Raw genomic sequence first — 19,508 nt, 5'->3', positions numbered from 1 at the left:
AGGAATGTTCCCTCTATCTCTATACTCTGAAGAGTTTTGATCAGGAATGGATGCTGTATTTTGTCAAATGCTTTCTCTGCATCTATTGAGAGGATCATACGGTTCTTGGTTTTTCTCTTGCTGATATGATGAATCACATTGATTGTTTTACAAGTGTAGAAACAAAAGCAAAAATGAACTATTGGGACTTCATCAAGATAAGAAGCTTTTGCACAGCAAAGGATACAGTCAACAAAACTAAAAGACAACCTACAGAATGGGAGAAGATATTTGCAAATGACGTATCAGATAAAGGGCTAGTTTCCATTCTTAAACTCAACAGCAAAGAAACAAACAATCCAATCATGAAATGGGCAAAAGACATGAACAGAAATCTCACAGAGGAAGACATAGACATGGCCAACAAGCACATGAGAAAATGCTCTGCATCACTTGCCATCAGGGAAATACAAATCAAAACCACAATGAGATACCACCTCACACCAGTGAGAATGGGGAAAATTAACAAGGCAGGAAACCACAAATGTTGGAGAGGATGCGGAGAAAAGGGAACACTCTTCCACTGTTGGTGGGAATGTGAAATGGTGCAGCCACTCTGGAAAACGGTGTGGAGGTTCCTCAAAGAGTTAAAAATAGACGTGACCTACGACCCAGCAATTGCACTGCTGGGGATTTACCCCAAAGATACAGATGCAATGAAACGCCGGGACACCTGCACCCCGATGTTTATAGCAGCAATGTCCACAATAGCCAAACTGTGGAAGGAGCCTTGGTGTCCATCGAAAGATGAATGGATAAAGAAGATGTGGTCTGTGTATACAATGGAATATTACTCAGCCATTAGAAATGACAAATACCCACCATTTGCTCCGATGTGGATGGAACTGGAGGGTATTATGCTGAGTGAAATAAGTCAATTGGAGAAGGACAAACATTATATGGTCTCATTCATTTGGGGAATATAAATAATAGTGAAAGGGAATAGAGGGGAAGGGAGAAGAAATGGGTAGGAAATAGCAGAAAGGAAGACAAAACATGGAAGACTCCTAACTCTGGGAAACGAACTAGGGGTGGTGGAAGGGGAGGAGGGCAGGGGGTGGGGGTGACTGGGTAGCGGGCACTGAGGGGGGCACTTGACGGGATGAGCACTAGGTGTTATTCTGTATGTTGGCAAATTGAACACCAATAAAAAATAAATTTATTATTAAAAAAAAAGAAAAAAAAGAATGGGACAACTGAATAGCCATAAAGGCAGGGTGGGGGGTAGAGGGAAAACACACAGACTTGATCTCTACCTCACACCATGCTGAAAAACATCATTTCCAAGTGGAATGTAGATCCAAATTTGAAAAGTGAAACAAGATATGGGAGGATGGCAAAATGGGTGAAGGAGAGCAAGAGGTACAGGCTTCTCATTACAATATAATTAAGTCACAGGAATAAAAAATACAGCATAGAGAATATAGTCAAAGATACTATTACAGCATTGTATGGTGACAGATGGCAGCCATACTTTTGGTGAGCACAGTATAAACTACAGACTTGTCAAATCACTCACTATGTTGTACACTACAATCAAAAATAATGATTTTTGAAAAGTGAAACACAAAAATACTCTCAGGGTAAAAAAACAATTCTTTACTAGGAAACAAAAACACTAGTCAGAAGATAAAATATTAATAAATTGGAATACATTAAGAATTTCAGTTCCTCTAAGGACACCATTAAGAGAGTCAAAGGCAAGCCACAGAGAAGAAGGTATCTGCTAGGCATATATCCAATAAAAAAAAACTCCTATCTATATATGTTAACTGGAATTTAAATAAAAACTTGAAACAAACAAAAAAAGAAACATCAAGACAGAAAAAAAAACCCTCATTACAAGAAAAAAAAATTTGTAACTATGTATGGTGATGAATGGTAACTTGACTTACTTTGGTGAATTTTGTATTCAAATATCAAATCAGTATACTGTACACATAAAATTAATATTATATGTCAATTATACCTCAATAAAAAACTCCTATCCACACTATAAAGAAAAGAGCTACAAATCAATAAAAGATAAACTAACAGAAAAATAAGCAAGTTACATAAGCACTTCACAAAAAAAGGTATCAAATGGCCAATACACAGATGAAAAATGCTCAATCTTATAATTCTATAATTCATCAGAGAAATGCAAATTAAAACAATAACAGAACGCCACACATCCATGAGAACAGCTGAAATTAAAAAGACTACCAACAACATAGAGCAACAGCAACTTTCAGAAACTTCTGGTAGAAAGGTAAAGTTCAACTACCCGAAAAACAATGGGCATTATCTTCTAAGTTGTCAAAACTATATATACCTTTTGACCCAGTGTTCCACTCCTGTGTACAAAGCAAAAGAAAGGCAGGTACATGTATACCAAAAGAACTGTACAATGATGTTCAGAACAGTAATAATTTATAATAACCAAAAACTGTAAACAACCCAAATGTTTATAACATTTACAACAGAAAGCATACCGAAGTGGTACGATAAAGAAAAGGAAAAAAACAAATACCAAAAAGTCAGGACGATAGTAAGCTTTTTGCGGGGGGGGGGAAGGCAGCGCTATAATGCTGGCAGTGTTCCTTTTGGGATCTCAGCGGTGGTTACATGGGGTTTACTTCATAATAATTCATTGATTTATGCATTTCTGTTTTACTCTCCTCTGAACCTGTGTCACAGTTCACAGCAAGAAAAAGAAATTGAAAAAAGTCTAATCTGAGCTTTGGTGCTAGCTGCAAGTCACACAGAATCAGTTAAGTTCACAGTTTCCAGGGCAGCCCTAGTGGCACAGCGTGTGGCGCCGCCTGCAGCCTTGGGTGTGATCCTGGAGACTCGGGATCAAGTCCCACATCGGGCTCCCTGCATGGAGCCTGCTTCCCCCTCTCCCTGTGTCTCTGCCTCTCTCTGTGTGTGTCTATGAATAAATAAATAAAATCTTTAAAAAAAAAAAAGTTCACAGTTTCCAATCAACAGCTTGAAAATATAAAACTTTTCCCTATATGATGCTATCTTAAACAAATTATCAAATTATTATAAACCTCAAATATTAAAGGTAGAGAATATTATACTATCAAATTATGATTCTCAAAGAAAACACACTTTACAAAAGCATAACTATTTACAAAAAAAGAAAAATATTATGTTATTAATAAAAATACCTAAAAATTCAATAATTAACCTGTCAAAAATAATTTTCCATTTTGTTATCAACAGTAGCCACATTTTAATTAATAAGCTCCTTGTAAAAGGTTTATTAAAGAAGAAATTCCAAACTTACCTCTCTATTGGGTGTACCTTCATCAAGTTGCTCTGTAAATGAAGACGTCCTGCTCCTGGTTCTTGTTGGTGTTGAAGAATTGGAGGGAGCCTAGATTAAAGAAATTATTGCACAAATTAGAAAGACTACATTGACTAGTAGACTATGTATTGTGTAGACCTTCTCTCGGTCCGTGCCCAAAGAACCCCATGAAAGAAAGGAAAAAAACATATAAAAAGGAAAACAATACCTAAAACAATCAACTAGAAGATCTAGGTTGCCTACTGGGTCCTTGGTCTGACTCTGTCACCAACCAGAACTGTGATCTTATTAGCTAAATTAACTTTTTGAGGGCCACATGTCCTCATATATAAAATAAGATTGTAATTTTAATATAAGATGAAAACATTCAGGGAAAGTGAAACCAGTTGAGTTATATGCAAACTCTCTGTACTATTTTGGCAACTTTCCCATAAATCAAAATTATTCCAAAATTAAAAGTTCATTAAAAAAATAAGATTGTCAATTCAATCTTTTAAGTGCCTTCCAGCTCTAATACTCAATACTACGTAATGCACAAATAAACATCTCTCTGGCCATCACCTTACTTTAAGTCTACCTTGCACACCACAACTAGATCCTATAATGCCAACCCATTCAGTTCTGTAAAGGACAGCCTGACTCCCATAACGTGCAGTACAAAAACCCTCAGGATAAAGGGCCCAAAATTTAAACTAGAAGGTTAAGGTCTACTCTAAGGTTACTAAAAAGAATCCTAAAAGTATAAAGCCAAAACTTTAAGACCCTCCCTCACTTGTAATAAAATAGATCTGAGCTTATCTACACATAGAAATAATTCTAAAAAAAAAAAAAAAGAAATAATTCTTGAGGTCTTATCCTTTTGTAGTCTACAAAGCTCTACATCGATAAAAGGCATTTTTTTATTTTTAAAGATTTTTTAAATTTATTTTATTTTATTTTTATTTATTCATGATAGACATAGAGAGAAAGAGAGAGAGAGAGAGAGCCAGAGACACAGGCAGAGGGAGAAGCAGGCTCCATGCTGGGAGCCCGACGTAGGACTTGACCCCGGGACCCCAGGATCGCGCCCTGGGCCAAAGGCAGGCAGGCACCAAACCACCAAGCCACCCAGGGATCCCCAATAAAAGGCATTTAATAAATATTCGTTAAATAATGAGTGAATGAATGAACCAATGGAACCCTGATCTGTCAAGTGGGCACATACTGCTGTGGCTAGGCTGGAACAGAGAAGTCATTAGGAATAATTACACACATACAGATACATACATATATACTATTTACTTTACAATAATTGTAACTTTTCACAAGTATACTCATCACAAATATACTCCTTAATCCCTATTACCTATTTAACTCATGATTTTTAAAAATTGAAATATAAAAGAAGGTATGAGTGTATTTTTATAATCACTGAAAGGGAAAGAGATTTTTCTGTCAAAACCAAAAACCAAAAGAAAGTTTAATGGGGGGGGGGGGTTACTAACAACAAAATAATGACAAAAATTTAACAACCTTTTTTTCCTAAACAACTCTTGTAAATCCGTAAGATAGAACTCAGAAAATTTACTCAGTCTCCCTCTCATCTAGGGCAGGTGACCTGAGCTCCACCAATGAATATGCCTACATGAGACTCTGAGTCATAAGTGAGGGATATGAGAAAATAGACACACAAATTTAAAGTTCATCATCTGGGATCCCTGGGTGGCGCAGCGGTTTAGTGCCTGCCTTTGGCCCAGGGCGCGATCCTGGAGACCCGGGATTGAATCCCACGTCGGGCTCCCTGCATGGAGCCTGCTTCTCCCTCTGCCTGTGTCTCTGCCTCTCTCTCTCTCTCTGTGACTATCATGAATAAATAAATAAAATCTTTAAAAAAAAAATAAAAAATAAAATAAAGTTCATCATCTGGTGAGCAATAGAGACAAGGCTTTATGCAGTTGTGCACAGGTATTATTGATTCAGCTTCCCAGATGCCAGGAAAGAACTACTTTTAGACAGTCATCATGCAATCACTTGAAAAGTATATCCCCACTGTAAATATTTACAATCTTTATACTCTGGCTTCATGTGAGCCTTATCAGTAACTGAGAACCTCATCAGCTCTGGATTAACTAGCAAAACCAAATGTTGGAATTTGCAAAGTTGAAGAATAGGTCATAAAACACATTGTCTTCAAAAAAGTACTATACCACCTGGCAGACTTGGCCTCATGGCTGGTCTTCCCCCAGAGTTGCAAGAGTAAGGATCACATACATTACATATGATTGTAAAATATAAAACATGCATGAAAAAACTAACTGTACTTGACCATTTATCTAAAGGTTCTGGATCTTTAATGGTCTATTCTCACTTCAAAATAGAAAGGGATTTAGGTTCCTCCAAACTAAACTTGGTCTAATTAATTCTCATAGCTATGAGAAATCTGGACAAGTTTCTAAGCTATTTGTCACAATTAATATCTTTATTGCCCACCAATGGATTATTAACTAACCATAAGCCTCAATTTCAGTATAGGAAAAACCATTTTAGTCACTGTGGTAGGTAGAATTCTAAGATGACCCCAAATGACCCTCACCCTGTGAATATGATGAGATCATTCCCCTGATTATCTCACATTACATAGTAAAAGGGATTTCTAACAGGTATATTTAAGGTTTTTAATCAGTAGTCTTTGAGTCAATCAAAAGATTACCTGGATGGGTCTAGCCTAATCACAAAAGCCCTTCAAATAAGAGTCTAGAGAGCAAAGGCAGAGATGCACTCCTGCTATCCTGTAAGAAAATAAAATGCCCAAGAGGGCCAAGTGACAAGAAACTGCAGGTAGCCTCTAGGAGTTGCCCCCTGCAATAGCCAGGAAGAAATAAGGACCTCACTCCTACAACCACAGAGGACTAAATTCTACAGCCACATGGGATCAGAAGAAAATCTTAAGATCCAGATGAAAACACAGTCTGGATGACACCTTGTACGACTCAGCGGAGAAGACAGCCACCCATGCCAGACTTCTCACCTAAAGACTATGAAGTAACAACAGGGTTATTAGGCTCTAAGGTTGTAGTAATTTGTTATGCAACATTAGAAAATGTATACAATCACTTTGGGGGATAATAAGTCTTGAGTGGCATGTCCCAATACCATGACTTTTCATTATCTATCAAGACTCTGCTCAGATGTCATCCTGGCTCTCTCCAGAAATGCTTTCCTATGTGCAGCCACAACATCCTGTACACACTATTACCATACTAGGAGTACTTGTCTCTCAACCACATGGTACAGAGACTACTTCTACCCTTCAAGGCAAATGCAATACCCAGCACAGCACCTGAGGAGGCACTGTTCAATAAATAAGTGCTCTATAATTACAAATTTCATTGACTGATTGATCGATTGATTGGGAGGCTCCACACCAAAGTGGGGCTTGAACTCACAACCCTGAGATCAAGTGTTGCATACTCTACCAATTAAGCCAATTAGGTGCCCCAACAAATGTTTTTAAATACTTTATCCCTTCTGATCCTCACAACCAATCAGAAAGGTAAGCAGAACAGATATTATCATACCCAATTTCTTATCTCTGATGAGAAAATAAGAAGGTTAGAATGTTTATGTAGCTTGCCCAGGTTGCATACAAGTTCTGTGTTATGGGTTAGGAAACAAGTCTTCTGATTCCTTCCATACACTTCCCCGGTATCGTTTAGATCACTGTTTCTCAGATTTTTTTTTCACTGGGATCCATGGTATAAAAAGACAAAGAATCCATTTTACATACAAACACATTTAAAACAGAAGTTTGATAGAACCTTAATATTTATGGCAGAAAGTGTCATATTTCCTGATCCATTTTGTTCTTTCATTAAAAAAAAAAAAAAGCTACGGGGCACCTGGCTGGCTTGATCGCAGGGTTGTGAGTTCAAGCTCCACTCCATGGTATAAGGTTTACTTAAAAAAAAAGAAAGAAAGAAAAAAAAGCTGATCTCAACCAATTAAAAGACCCACAATCCTCTTAACTGCTTTCACCATATGGTAAGTTTCCACCATACCATTTTGTCCTTGTGAGAATAGTGTACATAAACATAGCCACTAACTCTTAAATCGAGACTACATCAAATGTATCTAACATAATTCAGTTATCTGGAAAAATAAAAATTAAAAAGCATTAACCCTAGGCTGAACAACACAATCTAAAGATAATAAGACAAATTTTGGAGATTCATATTACTGAAAAATTCTATATTAAAGTCAAAAGTATGTTAACCAAAGTTTACTCATTAGAGGCTCTATCATCTGGGAGTTTTCAAGGAAAGAACTATTCAAGATAGCTGAACTGTTAGATAGATTTGGAGAAACACATAGATATAGATATCTATACAAAATTATAGATTCAAAATGATTACACCTCACTGATACCTGAAAGGCTTTGGAGATACATTGAGGTATAACCATTTTGAATCTACAACTTTCTGAACTCCATTAACTAAGTCTAGTTTTAAAAGATAAAAGAAGGGGTGCCTGGGTGGCTCAGTCAGTTAAGCGTCTGCCTTTGGCTCAGGTTATGATTCCCAGGTCCTGGGACCGAGCCCCATGTTGGGATCCCCGCTCAGTGAGGAGCCTCCTTCTTCTCCCTCTCCTTCTGCATCTCCCCCCAACTTGTGTGTGCTCTCTCTCAAAGAAATAAAATCTCTAAAAAATTCTTAAAGATAAACAGAAACTGAACATAATATAACATTTTTTTAATTTAACATTTTCTAGGTCAGTTTTCGCTCTTGTAAATATGCTACTTGTAGTAAGTCTTCTCTATTCATTTTTGCCTGCTACAAGTTTAGAAACTGAATATCTACATTTATTGGAATTGTAGACAAAATAAGCATAAGGAAGCTCTAAATGAAGAATGTTTTTAAGTTTCCTTATGAATAACTTAGATTAGCTGTGAAATGTGAAGTTGGTGACATTAAAATCTGGGATGCCTTTTGACTTATTTCCTGGTTCTCACGTTATGCCCTAAAGAGGTAAGACATTATTCTTACACAAGCCTAACAAAATCTGACTTCATTCCTCCCTCCAACCCACAGACAATCAATCATGGCAAGGACACAACCATAGAATCCTCATCAGAGCCCTATTGAAAGTCCCTCCCCAATCTATTTGATAGAATAGCTCTATAGGAATGGCCAAGTAACTCGGAATTAACACTTCACATAAACCTTTATATTCTGATTACCAAAATTATTAGAGCGTTTCACCATGTCCTTAGTAAAGTACTTTCTGCATCCTGACATCTAAAATAATAGTACCAGAAATGAAATATTGTTGTTCATGTTATAAATGCTTACCTCAAAAACCAGCCTTTTAATATAGTGAAATACATTCACCCAAAAGTAATTTAAGGAAACTTCCAGTTAAACAGATTAAGTATATGCTCCTAGAGTCTCTGCCTCTCAAAGAGTTAAGAAATTTCAAACAAGGGATCCCTGGGTGGCGCAGCGGTTTGGCGCCTGCCTTTGGCCCAGGGCGCGATCCTGGAGACCCGAGATCGAATCCCACATCGGGCTCCCGGTGCATGGAGCCTGCTTCTCCCTCTGCCTGTGTCTCTGCCTCTCTCTCTCTCTCTCTCTCTGTGACTATCATAAATAAATAAAAATTAAAAAAAAAAAACAATTTTCAGAAGATTGTTATGAATGAAAGAATAGTAGAGGATTTAACACAATTGAGAACACTACAACCCCAAGGAGCTACAGAAGGGAACAGTGATGAGACGGAAGCCAATTTTCATCCCCAGAAACATGAAAAGACTTAAAGCAAAAATGTAACGCAAGATGCAAAAGTAAAGAGACAGGACCAAAAACAGGAAGACTGGTGAAAAGGTCCTCAGGTCCCTGTTCTACTTTACAGAGCCTCTGAAGAGCCAGAGGTTTTTTTCAGGAGCCAATGAGGCTACAAACTGGGAAAAACCAAACACAGGGAAGATAGGAGTGAAGAGCAAAGTGTATGACTAACCTTAGAGAAATTAAGTGGTAACCTGTACAGTGAATCAGCTCTATTTCCAGAGGTTAGCAGCTTGGCTTATAACCCCTCTTCCTCCAAAGCACATCCATGCTTCTCTGGAGAAATCAAATGACCTCTAGACCTGTGGTTACCAGCATGAAGATATTTCCCCCAATAATAACCCAGCAGTGAGCCGCAGTGTCTCTCTGACACTGCTACTTCGAAATGGTATCAGATTTTTTTGTGCCTCACCCTTAAATATGAATGCATATGATGAATGCAAAGCCCAAAACACTCAATAATGTTTCCAAAGCAATAAAGTAAGCCAAAAACAAGCTCAACAACAAAACACAAAAAAGCTAGAAGAAAAACAACTAAGATTAAAAGAAAATTTCAAAACAACAACAAAAAATCACCATTATTCGGAGAGATAAAAGATATACCTGTATAAAAAGAACAATGCTATGAAAAAACAAAAGACAGTAAGAAACAGCCCTTAGAAATTTTAAAATAAGGTAGCTAAAATTAAAAATTCAATTAAAGAATTAAACAAGTTGAAAAAATCTCTTGGGGATCCCTGGGTGGCTCAGAGGTTTAGCGCCTGCCTTAGGCCCAGGGCATGATCCTAGAATCCCGGGATAGAGTCCCACGTCGGGCTCCTTGCATGGAGCCTGCTTTTCCCTCTGTGTCTCTGCCTCTCTCTGTGTGTGTCTCATGAAAAATCAAATAAAATCTTTTAAAAAAAGAAAAGAAAAAACCTCTCAAAAGCAGTGCAAAACAAAACAAAACCCAAAGCATAATAACGACAAAAAAAGAATCTATCCTGAAGACACAAAAGCTACCAAATTGCAGCTAAAAAGAGAAGAAAAACAATTAAGGGGAGGGAATTATCAAAGAAACAACATGTAAAAGTGTCCAAGAATTTAAGCCCAAGAGTCACCATACAATGCCCACTGAATGTCCAGCACAATGCATAAAGAAATCCATACAAAGGCATATTTACCATGAAATTTCAGACAAGATATAAAGGGATGATCCTAAAGTCTCCAGAAAAAAAAAAAAAAAGCAGCAGAATGACAATGGACTTCTCAATACAACACTGCAAACAGAAAACAATGGAGCAATGCTCCCAAAATTATCTACCTTGGCAGGAAAAGAGCAAATATGGCTTATAGTGTACAAATCAACAAATAGCAAAGTAATAAAAGTTTATTATTAGAAAAATGAAGTTAAATATCTGGGCAAACAAATTGTTGAGAACATGGAGAACAGGACTAGAGGCGCAGACAATGCATAACATCCTTTTAGTAATGCTTTGCCTTTTAAAACCATATAATATGTTACTTTGATAAAAATAAAAGCAAAGTTTTATTTTGAAATTTTAACTAAAAGCATAAATACTTAGTATGTTCAATACAAGATACCCAATAAAATTTAGAAGCATGATATACAGACTAAAAGATGATCTACTTCTCATCTTAAATCTTATCCAACAGTTAGTTGATAATAAATAAGTGGACTGATACTCAATACTTCAGACACTAGCTAGTTAACAGCAATTTTCAAGGCCAGTCACATGGTATATGCTAACTTAATTAACCATGTGATTCTACAAAATAAGATAGAAAAATCACATATCTTTACAATCTAAGAAATATATACGTGTTGAGAATTTAAAATTTTCAAGTCAAATATTTTAGAAGATGAATTTATGTTTAGATACATCATTGTGATTAGGTTTCCAGTATGAGAATGCAGACCGAATACTATTATTTACCTCCTAAAAACCCATTGAAATGAAAGTTAAAGAAAAAAAAAATAGTAGGAAAACAAAGATTAATTAAAACTCAAGAACAAGACAAAGAACATCAACAGTGAAAAGATGATGACAAATTTCTAAAGAACCAAAGGCAAAAGGATGCAAATTAGTGGAGAAATCAGGACAAAGGTAGCCATAACTCCAAATTTGCACAGAATGTTGAAGAGGCGACAGCAAATTCTTCCAAGAGGAAAAAAAAAAAACCCAGAGGTTTAGTGTCCTAGAATGGGAGATTATTGTTCTCATTATTGTTCTCAAGGATTAAGGGTTTTTGTGACAAAACGGTACTTGAGGTCAGCCTCCTCCAACCCAAATATTACCAGACAAAAGGAACTGCAAAATACAGTGAGCAACCTACCTTGTAGGAGTTAGGTCTTCATAAGTGGGGGCTAATAGCACAAAGTAGCAAGGTAACAAAACACCCAAGTTTAACCATTGCAATCCCAGTTCCACCCAGTTTATGCCAGTTTATGTTCCAAGATCATTATTAGAAGTAGTGTCCCCTTTCATTCTCAAGAATGTTTACACGATAAATTACACAGTCACCTTTTAAAGTAGGTAGACAGACCTCTTTGTTGGGGCTGGCAGAGGAGGATCATCTGACTGTTCCCTTCGCTAACCACTCTCCACGGAGGAGAGGCACATAAGAGCAGAGAAAAAGAAAACCCATGTCAGCTATCAAGAAAAATCACCTGCCAAGACTTCCACAATCACAAGATATCTTTCTTAAAAAAAAAAAAAAAAGCGCAAAACAAGATGACCAGTAAGAATATAAAAAGTGACCCAGAAAAATCAGATAAATCAAGAAACAACTTAAATATGTATGTGTGTATACTATATAATGCTTATCCTCATAGAGTTTTTTTTTTTTAAGATTTTATTTATTTATTCATGACAGACAGAGAGAGAGAGAGAGAGAGGCAGAGACACAGGCACAGGGAGAGGGAGAAAAGCAGGTTCCATGCAGGGAGCCCGACACGGGACTCGATCCCAGGTCTCCAGGATCACACCTGGGGCCGAACCGGGGCTGACCTCCCAGAGTTTTGATAAGCTCTAGTTTCTTTAAACAACCACAAGCTGCTACTAAAATCTGAAACAAAGCAACAAGTATAAGCACAGTGAGAGAACTATAGGGCCAGTGATCTATTCGAGTTTCAAGGCACATTTTTTAATCCCATCAAGTACGATTACTTTATTATTTAAAACATAAGAACTTAATGCACATTTTACCTAAAGAATTACCAACAGTCACTATTTGCTACTGGTCAAAATACAGATTATTATATATTTATGTTCTCCCAGGGGAATTATGGGTTCTCCAATTTCACGACTGAGGGTATTTAGTAAATCTGGATTTATAATAAGGCTATATTCCTTCGGAAAGGGATTCTTTTCCCTGCTATCTGTGCACATTTAAAAATTTTCTATTACAGGGACGACTGGGTGGCTTAGCAGTTGAATGTCTGTCTTTGGCTCAGGGTATGATCCTGGGGTCCTGGGATCGAGTCCTGCATCGGGTTCCCCACAGGGAGCCTGCTTCTCCCTCTGCCAATGTCTCTGTCTCTCATAAATAAACAAAATCTTAAAAAAAAAAAAATTTCTATTACATAAACTATTACTTTGGAGTCCCACTTTTTGCTTTTTTAATCTAATTAAATTTTTTATTGTGGTGAAATATATGTAACATAAAAGTTACCCTTTTAACCAATTTTAAGTGCATAGTTGAGTGGCATTAAGTATATTCACACTGCTGTGCAAACATCACCATTATCCATCTCCAGAACTTTTTCACCTTTCCAAAGCAAAACTCTACTCATTAGACAATAATTCCCCACCTCCCCCCTCTCTCCAGCCCCTAGCAACCACCATTCTATTTTTTTGTCTCTATGAATTTGACTAATCTAGGTACCACAGATAGGTGGAATCATACAATATTTGTACATTTGTGTCTGTACTTTTAAGTTTTAGTAGTATTTGAAAAAGGCTGAAATGTTTAAAAATACTTTTATTTATGTTGGGGTGCCTGGCTGGCCCAGAGGGGCATGCAACTCTTGATCTCAGGGTCATGAGTTTGAGCCCCACATTGGGTATAGCAATTACTTAATCAAACTTAAAAATATATATATTTTTTTATGTACTACATACATCCCAAGCAATTACAATGTATTCTATATTATTTTTTAATGTTTCTTTTATCCAATTCATTCTGTAAGGTATAAAGACAGCTTTTAGACAATAGGCTTGAGCAACAGAAACAAAAGGGCCCAAGTGACCACCTGGCTAAACACCACAGGCACATTAGGCAACCCAACTCAAAAATATCCATAGTCCCTAAGTGACCAATGGGCTACTCACAACCAGGCACAGTAACCAAAAAAGGGAGAATTCCTTATGTCCCCACTGTCCTCACCTTCTCTCTGCCTCGTTGCAAACAGTCTGCTTTACGATCCGGCCAGCCACTCACTACCTTCAGGTGTATTTGGTACATTTCTATCTCCTTTGTTCTGCCTTGCATGAATATATGCCACTGGCCCCCACCCAATCAGGACGCCTCACATTTGGGGGTCCCTCATCCGATTGAGACAAACACACAGGAATTTAAAAATCCAAAATAGATACTCATTGTTAAAAAATAATGTAAGTGGAGCACCTGGCTGACTCAGTTGATTAAGCAATAGACTCCTGATTTCATCTCAGGGCTGTGAGATCAAGCCCAGGTCAGGGTCTGCACTGGGTGTGGAACCTGCTTAAGATTCTTTCCCTCTTCTCCCCACCTCACCTCATGTGCACTCTCTCTCTCTTTCTCTCTCTCTCTCTCTCAAAAAAAAAAAAAAAGTAAATAAATAAATAATAATATAAGTGGGGGCATCTGGATGGCTCAGTGAGTTAAGCGTACCCCTCCTGATCTCAGCTCAGGTTTGGATCGAAGGGTCATGAGTTCAAGCCCCATGTTGGGCTCCACAGGGCAAGGAGCCTACTTTTAAAAAATAAATAAATAATAATAATAATAATAATAAAAGTGAACCTTGATTTAAAATTTTTTAACTTCATTTTTAATTAGTGAGTAGGCTTCAAGTCATCATCAGTGTTGAATAAATAATTACTTAAAATAATATCTGCCAAGGAAGGATGCAAATCTTAGTACCAACCAAATAGAAGTGATTGGAGAATATTAGAGAAGTCTACCTCTCGTTTTTATTGAATGCTTTCAAATCCTTAAGGAACACTATACTATATCACTATTATTATTATTACTGGAAAGTTTTACAAATATTGTGATGCAAATGATTTGTTTATCTCAGAATTATCTATGCCTGACAGCTCAATCTATTGGAAAAATACCTATCAGGCCGCCTCACCTAGATAAGCAAGCTAGGAAACAGAAGGATGCACACAAAGGCCTCCAAACACTCAAAATCTGTGTTAATAAACTACACTGCACTACAGAACCCCTCAGATACTTGCCCTTATTCCACACAAAATTTTTAAGTTTATGTGTCTTGATTCAAAGCCCACAACAGTTCAAAGGCAGAGAGAAGACATTTGGCAGATAGAGAAGGAGATCACAAAATTACAAAAAGTAGACCAAGAACAAACAAATTCTCTTGAGTAAGTGAAAGGGAAATTTACTCAGGTAAATTTTTGAGGGCATGGTGCCTTCAACACAACATAATTTATACTCAAAAATGAAGAAATGATAATATTATACGAATTCAAGATCCTTTTCTTAAGAAAAGTAGGATACATGTAATCTGCAAAAAGACTGTCATCAAAAAGGGTTTTTTTGTTTGGTTTTTAACTCACCTTTGAAAAAAAATCTTTAACTCTGAAAACAATAATCTAGAACTTCTCATCCTGAAGAGATCTGAATAGCTGAAGATTTGAGACCAGGGACACCTGAGTGGCTCAGCAGTTGAGCGTCTGCCTTTGGTCCAGTCTGCCTTTGGCCCAGGGCATCTTGCATTTGGCCTAGGGCAAGTCCCCATGTCCAGCTCCTCTGGGGAGCCTGCTCCTCCCTCTGCCTGTGTCTCTGCCTGTGTCTCTGCCTCTCTCTCTCTCTCTCTCTCTCTCATGAATAAATAAATAAAATCTTAAAAAAAAAAAAAAGGATCTGAGACCAGAACAGAATCAAGTCTCTATCAGAATGATCACTAAAAACTTAACTTTTACCTTTTTATATACATACTATATATATTATCAAATAGGAATATTTTAAATCTTTATACACAGTTATTTTATTTGATCCAGATGCATTGTCTCACCTAAGTTACTCATAACTTTTTTATTATTCTAAAAAATATCTCTCTCTCTGTTAATGGCGCAAAAGCATTCCTTTTCATGTAGAAGAATTGAACATTATGAATAAGAAAAATAGTCATAAAATCTCATAAGCACCTCAAAAGCATTCCTTTTCATGTAGAAGAAACTAAACATTATGAATAAGAAAAAAATCAAAATATCTCATAAGCACTTCCTTTTTAAGCTATTTTCACTGCCTGTATATAACATATTTTATATACATATTTTTTCCCCACAAAACAGGGGTCACAATTTACATGCTACTTCTTAATCTGTCCTTTTTTTTTTTTTAAGATTTTACTTATTTGAGAGAGCAAAGCAAGAGAGAGAGTAATAGGGAGCAAGAGCAGGTAGGAGGGGCAGAGGGAGAAGCAAGACTTTCTGCTGAGCAAGGAGCCTGACATGGGGCTCAATTCCAGGACCCCTGGATCATTACCTGACTGAAGGCAGATGCTTAATGGACTGAGCTACCCAGGCATCCCTTAGTCTGTCCTTTAACACTAATATCTTTGCATGTTATTATTACTTTCCTGTAGGCTCTAACAATAGCTGTGTTAGACAAGTTAATTTGAACCTCACTCCTTCATCTATAAGAGTATCTACCTCTTTGATGTATGTAAGAATTAAATAAAATGATCCATGTAAAATACAAAGCAAAATGCCTGTCACGTCATAAGAGCCAATAAATGCTGGCTTTTGTTAAAGGCTGCATAATAACCAACTCCCTTAACCTGTTAATCAGTTTTCTATTTTTAGCTAGTTTTATCCATCAAAACAACATTGAAATAGAAACCCATGACATGAAATCTTTAATGCATCCTAAACTTTCTCAGAATATAAATTTCTAGAAGTGGAATCTCGGATCGTTGGTATTTTATACATTCTCAAATGTAACTGCTTTACATTCACTCACATGATGTTTCCTCACATTCCTCATCTCTACTTCTCTTTTAAGTTTTTTGTTTCTTAAATGTGTTTTGTAAAGTTAGAAAAGCTTGCAGTACATAGTATGAAAAACAAGATATCTATTATCTAAATTTTAGTCACTATTTGCTTTTTACTTAGGGGAATGAACAAGCTTTCAGTGTCATGTCCCAAGGTATTTCAAGCAGTTTTACTCTACATGAGCTTTAGCTTTGAGAGAACAACTTGAATTTATCACTGACAGTTGTTTTAAAGCAATATTTGATTTAGTAGTTGTTAGTTGCTTAACAGTTACTTAAAAACTGTACAAATATCATATTTTTAAAAGTACTTTTAAATGTCTCCGAATTAGTCAAAACCCAGTCTTTCTTACAGAAACCCTAAAATTTGAGCGAGAGAATTGCTCAATCTGCTGAGACCGAGAAAGGCTGGGAAGAAATCTAGCAGAAGCCCTCATCCTTCCTCAAGTGACAAGTGCTGCTCGCACCAAAACACACATTCTCACTGGCGTCTAGGAGACTGTTTCCTTGAATCACCACCGCCAACACGCCCCCTTTTTCCTAGAAACCGTCATTTCCTGAAGCAACGGCATTCAAGAAAAAAACGAACACAGGACTCTTGGGGACAGGCAGAAGCCCGGGCTGGCCTCAGAGTGCCTGTCCCTCCCCCGCCCGTCCGGGATCAACCAAGTTACGCCAAGTGACTAACTCGTGACAGCCTCGGGCGCTGGACGCCCGCCACGCTGCCACCTCGTTCAGGTCCGACGCTGCCGCCAGCAGCCTGGGCTGGAATGGCTCGGCCCTGGGCCCTCAGCGCCGGACCACGGTTGGGCGTCGGCCTCCCAGCCCGGGTGAGAGTCCTGAGCGATCCGGGCCCCTCCGTAGTCCCTCTCGGGGCGGCGACGGGAGAGGGCCCTTCGGACAGGAAGTCGGATATTGCAAGGGACTCAGGTTTTCCCATCCCGCCCTCACTCCGGAGCTGGAGTCTCGGCTGGGCGGGGGGAACCTTCGACACGGGTCAGAAGTCTTGCACGATCGGAGCCCTTCCCACTTCTTCTCAGGCCGGGGTCGTGCGTTAGGGGAAGACTCTAGAGAGACGTCCCGAAGGATCTGGCCACTCACACCCACTCCCTGCATGGCGCTTGGGAATCGGGGCCCCGGGCCCCCCACACAGGCGACTCGGGCCGCCCTGGGCTCCTTCCCACCCCAGAGTCTGGGGGAGAGTCTCGGGCGAGAGGTCAAGGGTCACAGACGGACACTCCCTCCCCCTGGGCCCCGAGCCCAGGTCAAGGGGGTTCGGGTCCGGGCGAGAGCAGCGGCCACAGTACCTGGGTCGAGGCCAGCGTGTGCTGGAGCTGGTGTTGCTCCTCGCTGATCCTCTGCTTCAGCTTCTTGAACATGGCGCAGCGCGGGGTCCTGAGTGCGAGACCTGAGTGAGGGGCGAGCGCCCTGGGAGACCCCCCGCCCCCGCCGCGGCGGCGCAGCGGCCTCTCTACAGCAGGCGCCGCGGGGGCCGGGCCTCACCGCAGCCTCCTCGGGCTCGCGGGTGGATCGGGACACTCGTCCTGCGGGCGTCGGCGTCGCCGCCGCCGCGTCTCTTTCTTCTGGGTGCCACTGGTTGGCCTATGCCCCCCATCCAGCCCCGGCGGCGGCGGCGGCGGCGGCGGCGGCGACAACGGCAGCAGGTGAACGGCGTGCCGAGGACGCCTGCGCGGCCGACGTGGAGCTCGCCGGGGGAGCTGTACGGGGCGCCGGAGGGGCCAAGCACGACGCCGCGCCCGCACATGCGCGCTCGGCGTGTCGCTCCCTAACGCGGCCGCCCGCAGTAACACGCCGTTTTCTGCGCTGCGACGCTTCATTTCACCAAGCCCTGTGTCTTTTACTCTGAAATATTTCTTAAATCCATTCTCTTTTCTATTTACCCTAACATTAGTTTCAAGCTTCATGACATCTCACCACTAAGATGATCCCCCAGTTTCGAAATTGGCTTCTCTCCAAGCTAATGTTACTCTCCTGCTGAAACCTCATCAGTGAACTCCTTGTCCTACAGGACACTATTCAAATTTCCAGGCTGTATAAGAAACCCTTGGCAGCTTGGCTCCTGCTGTCTCTTGTAATGCACCCTCTCCACACTTCACACTTAAAACCTCCAGAAATTTCAAATTAACTTGTGGTTCCCTTGAACATCCAGCTTTTGTCTACCTCCTTGCCTTTCTTTTTTTAGTCCCCAGGTAGTCTTGGTGGTAGTCTTGAAAACCTTAATGAATCCAGCGTACTTATTTTCCTCCATGACTTTGTATATTTCTTCTTTTTCCACCTTTCTTGTCTATCTTGATAATGCTACCCACGTCATCTCCCCCTTCAAGCCTTTCCCAACACCACCCCTAAACCCACACACACATCAAGGGAGTTAATCATGCTCCACTCTAAACAACTTCAGTCTTATAAGCTGTTAACGTATGTATCACACTGTATTTTTACCTATTATTACAAAAGTAATATACTCACTGTAACAAAAACAAAAGTGCAGTTGACCCTCGAACAACACAGATTTGAACTGCACAGGTGAAATTATACATGGATTTTTTTTTCAGTAAATACAGTACAAAACTGTAAATGTATTTTCCTTACAATTTTCTTTTTTTTTTAAGTTTTTTTTTATTTATTTACGATAGTCACACAGAGAGAGAGAGAGAGGCAGAGACATAGGCAGAGGGAGAAGCAGGCTCCATGCACCGGGAGCCCGATGTGGGACTCGATCCTGGGTCTCCAGGATCGCGCCCTGGGCCAAAGGCGGGCGCCAAACCGCTGCGCCACCCAGGGATCCCTCCTTACAATTTTCTTAATAGTTTCTTTTCTCTAGCTTGCTTAAGTGTAAGAATACAATCTATAATACACATAACATACAAGATATGTGTTAGTCAACTGTTTGTGTTATCAATAAGGCTTTTGGTCAGCAGTAGGCCAGTCATTAGTTACGTTTTGGGGAAGACAAAAGTTACAGATTTTTCAGCTATGCAGGAGATTGGCATCCCTAACCCCTGCATTGTTCAAGGGTCAACTGTATAATCTTATGCCCCCAGACAGCCCCTATTAATAATTTAGTTTGTACTCTTTCCATTTTCCTTCTGCATTTATGAAAATATAGATG

General features: G+C 39.3%; 1 protein-coding gene across 7 annotated transcripts in view; it reads right to left on the bottom strand.

Annotated features, from left to right (window-relative positions):
- GOLGA4 (golgin A4) overlaps window positions 1-18,231 on the bottom strand; it is a 131,025-nt gene extending 112,794 nt beyond the window's left edge. For all 7 annotated transcript variants that reach the window (XM_055320951.1, XM_055320954.1, XM_055320953.1 and 4 more), the window contains exons 1-3: window positions 17,882-18,231; window positions 17,686-17,773; window positions 3,317-3,406 (exon numbers count right to left, since the gene is read on the bottom strand). In XM_055320951.1, the coding sequence (XP_055176926.1) occupies window positions 3,317-3,406; window positions 17,686-17,773; window positions 17,882-18,216 (513 nt within the window). In that variant the 5' untranslated portion in view covers window positions 18,217-18,231. The remainder of the gene's footprint in view (window positions 1-3,316; window positions 3,407-17,685; window positions 17,774-17,881) is intronic.
- Between the last annotated feature and the right edge of the window lie 1,277 nt (window positions 18,232-19,508).

This window comes from Nyctereutes procyonoides, unplaced genomic scaffold (genome assembly GCF_905146905.1).
Source record: "Nyctereutes procyonoides isolate TBG_1078 unplaced genomic scaffold, NYPRO_anot_genome, whole genome shotgun sequence".
Lineage (NCBI taxonomy): Eukaryota > Metazoa > Chordata > Mammalia > Carnivora > Canidae > Nyctereutes > Nyctereutes procyonoides.
Note: the sequence above shows the minus strand (reverse complement) of the source record. Positions and strands in the feature narration are given on the sequence as shown.